The 14,734-nt window shown below is 36.8% G+C and overlaps 1 protein-coding gene across 1 annotated transcript in view; it reads right to left on the minus strand.

Annotated features, from left to right (window-relative positions):
• PDE4D (phosphodiesterase 4D, cAMP-specific) overlaps positions 1-14,461 on the minus strand; it is a 370,935-nt gene extending 356,474 nt beyond the window's left edge. The window contains exon 1 of the mRNA XM_009894268.1: positions 14,193-14,461. Coding sequence (XP_009892570.1) covers positions 14,193-14,461 — 269 coding nt within the window. The remainder of the gene's footprint in view (positions 1-14,192) is intronic.
• Positions 14,462-14,734: the final 273 nt, after the last annotated feature.

Here is a 14,734-nt window from a genome sequence, read left to right on the forward strand (position 1 = left end):
CATAATATTGTCTATTTTTATTATTCATTGCATGAAAGTGTAATAACATTCAAGTACCATTATTTTAGGGGCAACAAAGATTATCTGAAAAGGTAAAACAACTTCAAATTAGTACCAAAATCCCTCATGTAACTATGTAACCGTGTAACTATGTCAGAATGAGTATGAAAGCAATCAGAAAGTTTGCTAGAGAACTACTGAGAAATTAATTGGCCACTGTTGGCAAATAGCACACAGAAGAGGGCTTTGCTAGAGAAACAGTCATTATTTCTTACTCTTTGGACTGCATGATAAGAGGCAAATGACAACGGTGTTCCTGTTAAAGTAGTCTGAAATTAGACGGTCGTTTGTAATACTGTACGTGGCCTTCATTATAATCCATTGGTCAACGTACTGAGGCATCATCAGTCTTCAAGACGACAAAAAGTGAATCAGACGGTTTTAATGGCTTTCAATCAGTTGACTTTCATATTAGCCCCAACATTACAATATCTGCTTTTCTCCAGCCCCTCTAAGCCTCACACCTTTAAGTGGCTGAAAAGGCATTACTACCAGCTAGTCGAGTTTTGCCACTTACTCTCACCCATGTGACTTCATCTGCATTCAAATGCTCCAAAACCAGCTAGCCTGCTGCTTCCAGGCGTTCATCTCAAATTACTTATCTAAGACTACTGTTGTTCATGAAGCCTTTATAAGTAAGGTCATGAAGACCTTACTGTCTGCAAAATGTAATATATTTAAGCAGACTACTTCTTTGCAAAAGTACTCTAACCTTCATAGTAAAATTGGGTGCTTCCACTATAAAAATATTAAATGGATGGAATTAAGTATGCAAAATTTATTCAATATTAGTTAACTTTGCAGAATCTATATAACAAGCTAAGTCTAGTCCAAGGCCTAAACATCCTCGAAAAAAAGAAATTACATGATATATTACTATATTGTTTTACAAATAAAGACTGTATCAAAGAAAAAGTAAATTATCCAATGGTGACCACGTCATCCCTCTATTGAAGTATTTATTTCTTTCACTTAATATACACTAAAGCCTGGAAGAGCCCTAGTCTTTTCTGACATAGGCTTCATGAACTTTCCAATCAAGTTTTCTAAGCATAAGTTTTTACATAAGCTACCATATGCCAGCCTATTTGTTGGTAGAGGATTGCTGTTATAATATCAGGGGATTTCCATTTCGAGGTCATTCTTTTTTGTCTTTTGTATAACTCCCTCTATGACAACTAAAGCATAACCTTCTATTACCAAAAGGGTGTGGATGGAAACCAACTATTGAACAGTTCCAGCTCATAAAACAAGCTTACATGCAAAAAATATTACCTAACAACTTTTACAGACCAAGGTCACTTCATGTTTTCACCTGCCCTTACTTTCTCTACGTATTTTAACAATGATGTTTCTTTCACTGTGTGCATTCAACTAATTGATGACATTTTTATAAGGTCTTTAAACATGAATAAATTTCTTTTATTTATTTTTGATTGGTGATGATATTTACACCTTGGATATGCAAGTAGCAGCTTGTAGCAAAGCCACAACACACAAAGCATCTTTTATTGTGTAAGGTATGTCTAAAGAGACTTAGGAATTAAATGCAGTGTGTAGTCTGGAAAACTAGATAGCTTTGAGAATATATGGAGAATGAAAAATAGAGGCTTTCCTCCTTGGACTCAGCTGAGATTTTATTTTTATTCTCCTTCACATGTGAAATGAGCTTCACATCAGGAAAGGAGATACTCCAGCTCAGCACACCAATGGCAGATGCTCCAGGGACTGAAGGGGTGGTAAAAACCTTTTCAATGTTTTTTATACAGAACATAGTTAAATTTACAAATTAAAAATGCTTAGTAATGAATCCCATTTCTAAAATATTCATTGAACATTAAGATTAAACTATTTTTGTTTGACAGTTTGAAGAATTGATAAAAAAAAATACTTTTAGTGATACATTCCGAAAGGTTCATAAGACGTGCCCTTTAAATTTAATAGCAGTGAGATCAAGTTCTACATTGTAATATACTTTCTGAAGGAAGCAGAGATTAAATCTTCCTCCCAGAAGCCTTAAAATTAAAAAGAAAAATAAACCGCGACTGTTACATGAAGAGCAGGACAATGAGGTGGCAGATCACTTGTACTAAGGAGAAAAAGGGAGTAGGAACAACTCACCCAAAATCAATCTTGACAAAGATTCTGAAGAAAAGATTTATAACTTTGAAGGCAGGTTTTCAATTTTTTGTGGTGTATATATATGCTTGACAGGAACACTGACAAATTGTATTGTAGGGAGATGATTCTGCCCCTCTACTCCACTGTCCTGAGACCCTGCCTGGAGTACTGCATCCAGCTCTGGAGCCTCCAACATTGGAAGGACATGGACCTGCTGGAGCGAGGCCAGAGGAGGGCCACAAAGATGATCCGAGGGCTGGAGCACCTCTCCTATGAAGACGGGCTGAGAGAGTTGGGGTTGTTCATCCTGGAGAAGAGAAGGCTCCAGGGAGACCTTATAGCAGCTTTCCAGTATCTGAAGGGGACCTACAAGCAAGCTGGAGAGGGATTTTTTTTTACAAGGGCATGCAGTGATTGGACGAGTGGTAATGGCTTCAAACTAGAAGAGGGTAGACTTAGAATGGATATTAGGATGAAATTTTTCACTCAGAGTGGTGAGGCACTGGAACAAATTGCCCAGAGAAGTTGTGGATGCCCCATCCCTAGAAGCGTTCAAGGCCAGGTTGGATGGGGCTCTGAGCAACGTGATCTAGTTGAAGATGTCCTTGCCCATGGCAGGGGGGTTGGGACTAGGCGATCTTTGAGGTCCCTTCCAACCCAAACCCTTCTATGATTCTATGATTCTGTTCTTGGGAAGCCTATTGTTATTCTAAAAGCTGTCAGTTTACAAGGCAGATTAAGAGATTCTAGGTCATAGAAAAGGTTAGACCATTGACCCAACAAAATCTGGTGAACATAAAAGACTATTATCAGCAAAATATTTCTGTTTTTTTCTCACAGAACAACTGTGTAATACAATATAAAATACAGAGGTTCTGGAAGAATGGTTGATAAGCCACTGATCTTCCTAGGTGGCATAATGGGTATCAGACCACCATTATGAGGAGACAGCAGTGTGTACCACAGTGTTTCAAGAAGCCTTTCATTAACGTCTATCAAGATCACACTGAGATCTTTAAAAAGGGAAGGCTTCCAGATTGGAGCAAAAATCCAGAAAGAAAACCAGAAAGAGATTTTGATAATATAAAAGGAGAACATAGAAAATAGCTTGTAGATATGTCCACTGCGTATACTGTGAATTTGCTACAAGAAGTCAGGTGGCTTAAAGGAAAAGAAATAGAACAGCAGTAATGGCAGAACCTGCTGTTGGGTGATGATATATATATCATATATAATACATGATAATGTAAAGATAATACATGTATAATATAATATAATATATTGTTCATTACCACCTACCTGAACAGAGTACATGATACTGCGATTTGAATCTCATAGCTCAGCAGAACTCCCTCCTGCGGAGGCTCCACATGAGGCGAAACAAGGTATTCCTTGCTCTTGGCAATTACTTAGGGGAAGGGGGTTGGAAATTCTGATGTATTTCAAATTAAATATTTCAGGCACAATAAGGCAGTATTTTCCAATATTTTATTTGAAAATTCCTCAAAACCTCTATACTGAAGTTCATGCTTAAAAAAATCTTTTCTTCCGTTGAGACAGGGGTTTTTGGGGTGTTTTGGGTTTTGTGGTTTTTTTTTTTTTGTGTTGTTTTGTTTTGTTTTTAAACACACTGAAAGATGCAGTCCAGTCTTGAACTCAGAATGCTTCAGCCTTAGTGTTACTTTTTAAATTGCTAACAACAATCATATGGTGGGATTTAATTTGTCTCATAGCCCATTCCCCCTCAACCAACATGTGTTTTAATATTGTTTCTGTTCGCAAGCTGTTGTTGATGAAAGGCCAAAAGCTTGGTATTGTCACAGCTGCTTCTACACCAGTGCCACCAGATACCACAAACTGTTGTGTGACTACCAGAGGAACAACTCCTTCTCTGATACATACACCTCACACAGTCACTGCGAACAAATATATTCCACCCAGAAGAGAACCACATGGAAGTCTCCGGACTGCGACTGTCACAATAAGTAAGAAATATTTAAGTACGCAATTGTTCTTAAATAATCATTTTGTAGCCAGAGTATCTAACTTAGCTCTCACATACATTGCATTTCTTGGAAATGAGTGATACATACTTGGAGAAACACTGTCATTTGTAAGTTTCAGATATTTCTTCTGCAGTAAATTATTTTTTACGCGGGGAATGAAGCTAATTTTGCAGTCAGTTCTTAGGCCTTTTAGTGAATTTCCACATTTAATTATGTGATCTAATCTATTTCCCATGACAGCATACATTTACACAAGTCATTATTTTTCTTTTTGATTACGTAATGTGCTACATGCTATGATTGTAATTAACACCTTTGGAGAATTCAATCTCTGCCATGTGAATGTGCATAATAATGCATAGGTCAAAGATGTAGGTGATATATTAAAATGACTTTGGTTTTATTGCTTATGAAAGCACAGATTTTAAAGGTTCTTACAGCTGCACAGCAAGACTGGAAATACAATAGCTAGCTTTTCTGATTCATCATCCAGTGAACCTTCCCATCCCCAAAAGAAAATTGCAGGTCTTCTATAACACAAAACTGTATTTATGGTAATGGTCAAATAAATCAATTATTTATTTGAATATAACTGGAAAATTGTTAGAATATTAAAGTGCACATCAGAAATGCTTACTTTTCCCTTAAGTTATTCACAATGGAAATATATATTGTTCAGGTAAAGCTGGAAAAATCACACAATTTATAAAATCTCCTCTAGATAAGACTTACTTGCTGTCTTATTCTATTTTTAGGGGGGAAACAAACAGACAGACAGATATTCTTAAAACACCTTGTGAGATTCCTTCTCTAGCGCGCTACTGCTACTTGTTCTGGAGATTATTTGTCAGGCTCAGCGGATCTAGATTTATCACAGAAGCCCAATAAAACATACACCACAAAAACACACACATATACACAAACCCCACTGTTTACATGTACTATTAATTAATCCATAATGATTTTTTTAAATTATCGAGGTGACATTATCAAGAGATAGTCCCAAAGACAAATTCATGCATTAAAGAAAATCCATGAAAGTTCCTGTATGTTCCAAGCTAAAGTTAGTCTAGCCCATAAAGCTAGTGTATTTAATTGTACATGATTCATTGTCAGACATTATTACACCTTAAAGTATTCCAAGCTTAGTTGAACAATCTATCATGCATAAAAGTCTGTGACTACTAGTTTACAGTAATGAACCTCACTGCAGGAGCATACCTGTGGAGCACTTGTCACAATATGATTCTAAATCATTAGTTTTATCTGTTGTAATAAGAATATTTAATGACTACTGACAAATTTGGTACACTGAAAAACACAGAAGAGATCTGATCACTAAGAAAAGTACAATCTAAGAGGAAAACAGGCTACAATTAAAGCCTTATGACATGACCACAAGTGTTTCTTTATGAAACAATAAATGAAACAAATTGTATCCTTCTTGCCTTACATTTCACCCCGTGCATGCACAAAAAGTTACTTTTTTTTGCTATGTTAATTCTGTACTTTTTTTTTTTTTTTTTAAAGAACTGAATACAGAAGCTTGGTGAAAGCAAGCTGTTGAAAATAATGAATAGAAGATCCTGAGTGTTTACTGAAAGGGAAATATACAACTACCAGAAAAGAAGTTCTGGGCTAATATGAAGTGTGAGCCATGTAGTGTCACACTACGTCTGATGAAGGATAAAGAATTTGACAGGAGTGCTTGCTGAATTTTGAGGGTTTCACTGCACTTCTGTATAAATCAGAAGTCTGATAGTACTCTGCACTTTGACAGAGTAAAACTTGCTGGTTCCAGTCAACAGTTCCTCCTTATGGGACTGGTAGCTTGATAGAGATGCCGAGACCCCTCTCCCACTCTTCTTTCTCACTTAAATGTTAACTTATCTATTGTCTAAATGAACTCCTGCATGTTTTATCAGTGTTCTCCTGGACCACTAGGAGAAAAATCACGCTTGGTTCTAGATGAGACAGAAGTATAAAAACCCCAAAAGTTCATGAGATACAGAAGAAATATCACAAGAGGAAAAAAAATACCTACAAATCCCAAAGAAGACTAAGCTCTTCAAGAATGTATGAAAGGAAAAGCCAGCTGGTTGCTAGATGTTGCTGAAGAAATTGTAACAATATCTTTTCCCATCAGAAACATCTATTACAAGATACGAGTTACTATGAGAAATCATAAAGGAAAAGAAAATTCTGAAGCTTTTAGAACACATTTGAAACTTTGAGGTTATGTATATGCAACTATACAATACCTAAGAAATCCTTAATTTAAGGCCAAAGTTTCAAAATGGAGGAAAAGGTTACAATGGAATACCAATTTCAGCTTGCATAAAAAATTAAAATGGTGTCAAACTGCAGAAGAAACAAACAGGATAATACAGGCTGGGGCAAGAACAAATAATCTTTTTTGGCAAACCACAAATAAAATAGTAATATATACATGCAAAAAGAAAATGAAGATAACAAGTTTGCAAAATACAATCAGAGTGATCCAACCAGAAGCAACGTGGAAGACTGCTTGAGCCTAACAGGCTTCCCAAGATCTTACACAGTAAGCTAAGAAAAACATTCTACAAAAAACTGGAACTTTTTGCAATTTCTTTTAAAAAATCTTAAGAAAAATCAGAGACTTTATCATGCTAGAAGGGTGAAATAATTAAAGCCTTTGCAGTGACACAAAATTACCTGCAATACAATTATAGTAAGATAAAATAAAAATTTGTTGATGCAAGAGCACTCTTGTAAAGCAGTTCTTTGCTTTTGTGGAAAGCAGATCTACAGGAACTCAGTTCCACTTCTGCTAAATTACTTAGACATTCTCCTAAATTCTGTCCAGCACAGAACACACCATTAAAGACAAAAGATCAGACAATAGCATGGCTGAGGCAAAGTACTTCAGCTATTAAAACTTATGAAGAAATATCAGACCTACAAAGCAAGGAGGTCATCCACAAGACAAAAAGGATCAATGAATATGGTTGAGATACATTTTATTTTGGAAGAAAAGGAGAGATGCAACAGGCACTGCTCTAAAAGACAAACTCTTATACTAGCAAATCTAGCCAGCCAAATTCATTGGGTTTTCTCCTTTGCATTGTTCTTCCCTACTCAGTTATTTGTCACCATACAATAAAGACTTCGAATTTAGTCTTTGATTGTTCATTTTCTGAAGTGATCTGGGGTTTCCTTTCTGATACCAGGAGCTCTGCTCTAACATGACATTAGGACAATGCATCTTTGCTTCTTCCTTTTTTTACAGGGAGGTGAATTTTGTCCTCATCTGACTCTCCACAGGTTTGAGCTGTGTGCAACATCCTCAGCTTATTGCAAGCCACTCTGTAGATACTAGCTTATTCCTTGTTTCTGCTCCACTAACCTATGCGTATGTCTGCACAGATCCCACCAAATACCCATACTGTCTTTGCAAGCCTGTTGCCTATTTACATACAAGCATCCACATAAGAACGCCCTTCTTTATGTAACAGAATTTCAAAAAAAGAGTGTGTATGTGGATTGGGTTATCTTACACATTTGTAGTATGTCACTGTGACAATATTGTGAATTAAACTCTTTCCTGGGAAGGATTTATGCAGCCATTATAAATATCCTTACATTATATGTGGGGAGGATCACATACTGTTCCAGAAAAAGAACAAGATAACCCATTCTAAAAAGTCTGAAAACCAATGGAAGAGAGTCCTCTGTAATATGCCAGTTATTACCTTGACTAAAACCCATTGTAATAATTGATCAGCTGATTTACAAAGTGTGAATAAAACTTAGGTGAGAAAAAGCAAGGAAAAAACTCAGATGTTTTCTTAATTGAAGAGACACAAATAAGGTCACATATGCAAATGTGCATCTTATCTTCATCTTACTCAAGATAAAACTTTTACATTTGACTTTAATAGTTCCAAAAGGATGTTATTGTTAATTAAATTTTATTTCATCTGTAACCTGATTAAACACTGCCTTTAATCTCATGAGTATATGCAACTAATTATATCGGGATATAATATATATATATATACTGCAATCTGGCTTCCTTTTGAAATATTCTTCCATAACACTCAATTTTTTTTCCACAGAAGTTTGAACTACTCTGCACAATTCTCTTGAACATTTCAGCTGTTAGTACAGAGTATGCGCACATACAGTATAGAGAGTACGAATCCTATCCTTCTCTAGTGTTCTTCGCATAGTTATTAACCTGCTCTGCTTTGATGGATCTTCCTTTTTGTACACCAAATTGTCATTACTCTAGTTCCCTAAAAAGCACCGAGTAGTGAGGGAGAGGAAAACATAGACAGGCATTAAAAATCTTTGAAGAAAATATGTCTTGAAAAAAAAGTCTATAGTTTCAGTTTGGTACAGCTTCAGTATAGTTTAGTAGTTTCAGCATAAATACACTGGATCGGGCAGTGTGGAACCACATCGAGTTAAATATGTTGCTCTTCTGCAATCAACCTATAACTAACACTTGAGGTTTTTGTTGTTTTTTGCAATTACCGCTGAAAGTCCATGAAATGATATTGTGCAATAAAAATAAACAAGGACCTGAGTTTATCAGTACCCTTATGTCAGTTACATTCCTGAAACTTAAAATGGCACACCTTACCCATATCTACCCAAACTATTTCTAAGGCATCTATCATTTTCATATCTGAATGCCAAAGTCAATGTAAAACTGTTTACTATGGGTGGGGACAAACACTGGCTGAATTCAGAAGAAAGTACTCTATATAACTGAGCACATACTTGTATTCTTACAGTCAGAAATCACATTAAATGATTAGGTTTGCGCATACATGTTTAAAAAAAAAAAAAGTCAAAAAAGCAAAAACATAAAACCCCTGAACATCAGAAAGTACTAAATGAACCCCAGAAGAACTGGAGAGGGGACAGATATCAAAGGGGAAGACTGACAATGGAGCCACGAATAACAAACCCACTTTATCTAATTTTTAATATGTCATATATCACTACTTGCTGTATCTGAACACACACAAATAAATCACAAAGGCAGCAAATATTCTGACCAAAATTATATATAACAGAGAAAGAACAACTGTTTGAACTTTTTGTGTTCACTGAGAAGTACTAAGGCAGCAAATAATAAAGGCCAAAAAATCAAGCACATACATGCCATGACTTCATACTTCCAATTAAATAAATACAATTTAGCTGTTACATTGCACCAACCTTACTATCCTGCTCCAAATATTTACGTTTCTTGCTTCTCCTCGCTTTCCTACAGAAAGGAATTTTTCACGGAAAATAAAGGAAAGCTAACTTCCCACATGAGTTAACTGAAGCTGTATGTTTTGAAGTATCTAAACATCCTTCCACAGACCTCTGGACATGTCTCTACTCTACATGTCTCTACATGGACCCTCTACTCTGCACTGGTGAGGCCACAACTGGAATACTGTGTCCAGTTTTGGGCTCCCCAGTTCAAGAAGGACAGGGAACTGCTGGACTGAGTCCAGTGAAGGGCAACCAAGATGACTGAGGAACTGGAGCATCTCCCTTATGAGGAAAGGCTGAGAGAGTTGGGACTCTTTAGCCTGGAGAAGAGAAGGCTGAGGGGAGACCTTATTATGGCATACAAGTATCTAAAGGGTGGGCTGAAGGAGATGGAGCCAGACTCTTTCCAATGGTTCCCAGAGACAGGACGAGGGGCAAAGGGCACAAGTTGGAACACAGGAAGTTCCATTTAAATACACAGAACTTCTTTATGGTTAGGGTGACAGAGCAGTGGCACAGGCTGCCCAGGAAGGTTGTGGAGTCCCCTTCTCTGGAGAGTTACAAAACCCGCCTGGATGCAGTCCTGAGTAATGTGCTCTGGGCAATCCTGCTTTAGCAGGGGAGTTGGACTAGATGATCTTGTGAGGTCCCCTCCAACTCTGAAAATTCCGTGATCCCGTGGTTCACACAGCTGGGCAACCAACAGCCCCCTTCCCTGCCACCGAAGGTGCTTTCTTCTCACCAGCCCCAGCACGTGTAATCCCACGCTGCTGACGACCCCTCCTGCCAAACTGCACCGGGGAAATAGGCAGCTCAGAAAAGGCATATGCAGAGCCAACCAGAACAATTCAGAAACTGAACTTGTCAAGCACATACCAGAGGACTTATCTTGTCTGTGTCCGGCTGTGATACGTGCTGCCACATCACTATATTGACCTGATCTTAAAGTATTATGGTTACTTTTACGGTAATATAATATAATATAATGCAGATTTCTGAGGAACTTGAATTGGTTGTGGATAAAGTATATTTGAATTCCTGGCCATTCTTTTCAGTCACCACAGTTGTTTGTAGACTGTAGACGGATACGGTCTGTAGACTGAGAGGGATCCAGGCTAAAAGTTCAAGATAATTTATTTAGTTTTAATTTCACAGTTACAGGCAAGACTAGCTGTAACACTCTCTGAAGCTAAGTTATTCAGAAATTTCTCCAACAAAAGTGAAGACCCCATGCATCTCTACCACTTAAAACCTTCTATTTCCACACACTCATTGCTGTATTTTTTCCTGTCTAAAATCAGTTTATGTTTCAAGTGTTAGAATGAATTCAGAGTTACCGCTGGGGAAGGATAAAGATGAAAAGAAAGGAGAGAAGGTCTCATAAAATGTCTGAGGTTAATGGCTAGAGATGAACTCTGAGTTGAAAGAAATATTGGCAAATTTTCCGTTACAGTCTTGTAAGCAAATTCAGATTATATAACCACATGTTTGAACATAGTGCATGGAAACCTCCTACTAAAAACAAATGAAAAAAACAGACTATTAAGTCGTACCTTCCTGAGAACAACTGATACAGAGAGAACAAATTTAAATAAATGGTTCCATCAGTTTCTTAGGCACTCCCTAGTATACGGACCAGTTTGTGTACAATTTTCATGTCAATTTTTATACAAGACATGGTTTTTGGAAGACACAATGGTCCAACTTTTCTAGAACTAACCACCATAGAACTTCTTAAAGAGGTCTCAAAGGCTTACATCGTACATCACCTTTTTTTATCGCAAGTAGTTACATGCCTTTTACATAATATAGTGTCACCCCCCACTGTGTAAATGTACATGTACGTTGCACCCTATGATTGCATACCTCATCACGTAACAAAAAATGAAGGCATTTTGACAGTTCACAACCAGGCCATTTATGTAGTCTTTATAAGACTGAATATTCCTGCCATATGACTAAAAATGGTAACTCGATTATTCATGTGAAAGGATAATAGACACACGATAAAGAAAATGCATTTTAGTGTCAACAGTTGTACATCCCAGGCCATTACAGGGGGGGGAACTATGGGCCTTATGAAAGAAAGGGGGAAGAATCCGGTTGCCAGAACAATTCATCCATCTGCCACCCACTTCTTGACTATATGTGAAAGCCATTTTGGAGCCTGGAAATCAGGGAGTGAGGTACCATCTGAATGAATTGTTCTGGTGCACTGTATCTGTGGTGGCTGTGTTTGGCATCACTGCCACACACAGCAATATCTTTAGTGTTATACATTTCGTTCTTATGCTACCTATATACATAAACCCCTAATCATAAGAAAAACGTAAGAAAATACTAAAGTTATAAAACTAGTGGTATTTCGCAAAGTCAGAATGACTTTCTAACCTACTGGTGGCTTGAATAAGATCATGGTATTAAAATTTTTAATGCTTGTGTGGATAGACTAAACAAGAAGGATGTATACACAAATTCAACGACTATTCTTAAGGTACGAGAAAATTAGAGGACTTACAGAGAAGGTCGTAACTATATTGGAACAAATGATATGCACTAAAACCAGAATGGATCCTCCATAGCACTACACTTTGGAGTAAGCTTACAGCTACTCCATTTTCAAAAGCACTTTTTTTTTCTGTGAGCTGCCTAAAATGGATTATATGGATATGGAATTAAAACCACATATACTGCCTATGTAGTCAAAGCATCTACAAACCACATGTCTATCACACAGCATCTCAGTTTTCTAAATAGATAACAAACTGAAGATGTATCAGTAACTACAGAATTGATGGGATTTGGTAATAGATAAATTTTCTAAACACACAGTAGTGCGTCTGCTTCCCTTCATACACTTGTAAGTCTGATCACATATATTATTACTTAAGATTAGTGCGTTTTTCTCCTCCATCTTCACTTCTGGGGTACTATTTTTCTTTGCAGGTTCTCCGGTAATTTATTATAACTCTCTGATTGACTCTCTACTTCTCTGCTTGCTGAAAAAAAAGTGCTGCTAAAATGAGCCAGTCTTACAAATCATTTAGAAATAACTATGAATTGTTCAACAACAGTATTTTGCAGGCCTAGTATTTCACATATTTGGGAAAAACCCAAGCATTTCCTACACTCCGTGTCATGCTGAAAAAGGCACTCTACCCAAACTCAAAACTTTCTGAAGCTCACTAGAGGAAGTGCATTTAAACAAAATTCCACTTTTTAATACTGTGCCAGCCTTTGCCCTTCCATGTTGCCCAAACCTGTTTGTTCACTTCATATCTGTCCCTTTTAATACCTTCCTTTCTCTGTCATTAAACTGTCTACAATAACTGTCATAACACATAATCACACATGATAAGTTCCCTCTGTAAACTTTCACAAATTCCTCTTTATTTTCATCTTACAAAGTAAAACAGTTCTGCCTGAATTATTTCTCTTTTATCCTACATGTTCTTACGTATTGACTGTTTTATAAATTATTTACAGCAGACCAGCAGTTAGAAATCCTTAATGTTGTTGGGATTTATGCATAACTGTTAAAGGAACATGAAATATCCTAATTTCATTGTTTTCTCTGTTACACATGCAATTTCTGACCAGATACACTGGTACACTTAAATATTCTTTAAGTATGAAGGCACACTTGTTTTTCCTCTTCCTTTCCAAGGGTAAAAATATTATCTTATCAAAGGAGTATTTTAGCTACACAAATGCATAGTAAAGATTTTGGCACACATGTATAAAATGTGCAACGCGCATATCAGTCTCATAGCTATGATGTATATGTAATTTCAGACAAATGAATATAAACTTGAACAGCATATCCATTTGCTGCTTAGACTGTATGACTTAGTTTCTTTGCACGTATTTCATTGCCCTCCTTTCTTTATATTACATTTTTACTTGTAATATAAAGGGGGCAAAAAGTGTCACAAGAAAAACTAGAACACATAGAGATCTCAGGACCATCAAAGCAAACAGGAATGTATTACTGAGTTACAACAATCTCATATGTAACATTTTAAAAAAGAATAAATTAAGTAATGAAGTTACGCTACTGTTTTACAGAAGATGGAGGCAAAAAATTTAATGTCTTTTATAGATTTGATCACAAACACATCTAAGAAAATATGGTGTTACCAAAAAAGTAGTACTAGTGAATCATTTAACAAAGGATTCCTTTTCCATCCTTCCTCTGTTTATTCTAGCAACTGCTTTCATAAAAATCACTGTTTTATTTACAATATCTATTCCCATCATTCTTCTCTGTCATGTCTTTTTTAATTTGAGTGCTGTTAAAATACACACAAACTTATGCTATTCTGCTTAGGGGAGGAGGGCCCATAAATTGCCAATAAATAAATAAAATAAAATATATTTAAAAGACACATTAAAGAAAAAAAATGCCTACTCACTCTGGCCTGAACAGCACAGAATGAGGTAAGTACTCTCCCTCCTTAAGAGTCCAGTTTTTATTTCTGGGGGAGGAGAAGAAAGGAATTATTATTACCTGAGAAATCAGAGGAAATAAAGTAGCTTTTGTGCAAGCAAATATATGTTTGGTACCGTATATAAATTACTATTTTCAGCTTCAGGTCTGAAATTAACTTGAGTCACAAGTTAGAACTGTCTTTTTCAACCAGAGGGATTCATGCAGAGATCAAACCAACAAATATAAGCACTGACACTGAGGAGATAAATCTCTACAAAAACAAGCCAACCTGACATTTCATGACAACCCGCTCTTACCAGGTATGTGCCACAGTGAAACGCCGCTGTTTTGGTATGTTGCTATTTAACAGCATCCTGCGCAAAAGCCTGGGAGAGTTTCGAGGAGAAATAACTGGAGACAGCCGAGGAGAAGCAGATGAAGATTTCCTAGATGTCCTGGATTTTTCCTGTTGCAACAGGTTTTCCCTCAGGGTCTTCACAAGATCTTCATTTAACCATGGATTTTGACAATGTGTATTATCCACTTCAGGAACAGCCAGAGTGTCCGGACTTGTCTGCTGAGCCATGTTTCCCCCGTAAGTTTGTTATTAAGGTCTAATACAATCGAATATTGGTTTAACTGCTTAAAATATTTCCTTTCTAAAACAGTTCTCAAGAACTGTGCAGAGCTCCAACTCCAGCTCAGCTTATTCTGTTTTCAACATGGTGTCGCCTGCCCTCAGCCTCTCTCTATAGATAATGATCTACAAAGAAAAAAGCAAGCTAACTCCTCCACAGAAACCTATTAAACATTACCACTCCCCTCACAGCCCTGCTGCCAAAGATCACTTATTAGCTAT

This window comes from Charadrius vociferus, unplaced genomic scaffold (genome assembly GCF_000708025.1).
Source record: "Charadrius vociferus isolate BGI_N301 unplaced genomic scaffold, ASM70802v2 scaffold731, whole genome shotgun sequence".
NCBI lineage: Eukaryota > Metazoa > Chordata > Aves > Charadriiformes > Charadriidae > Charadrius > Charadrius vociferus.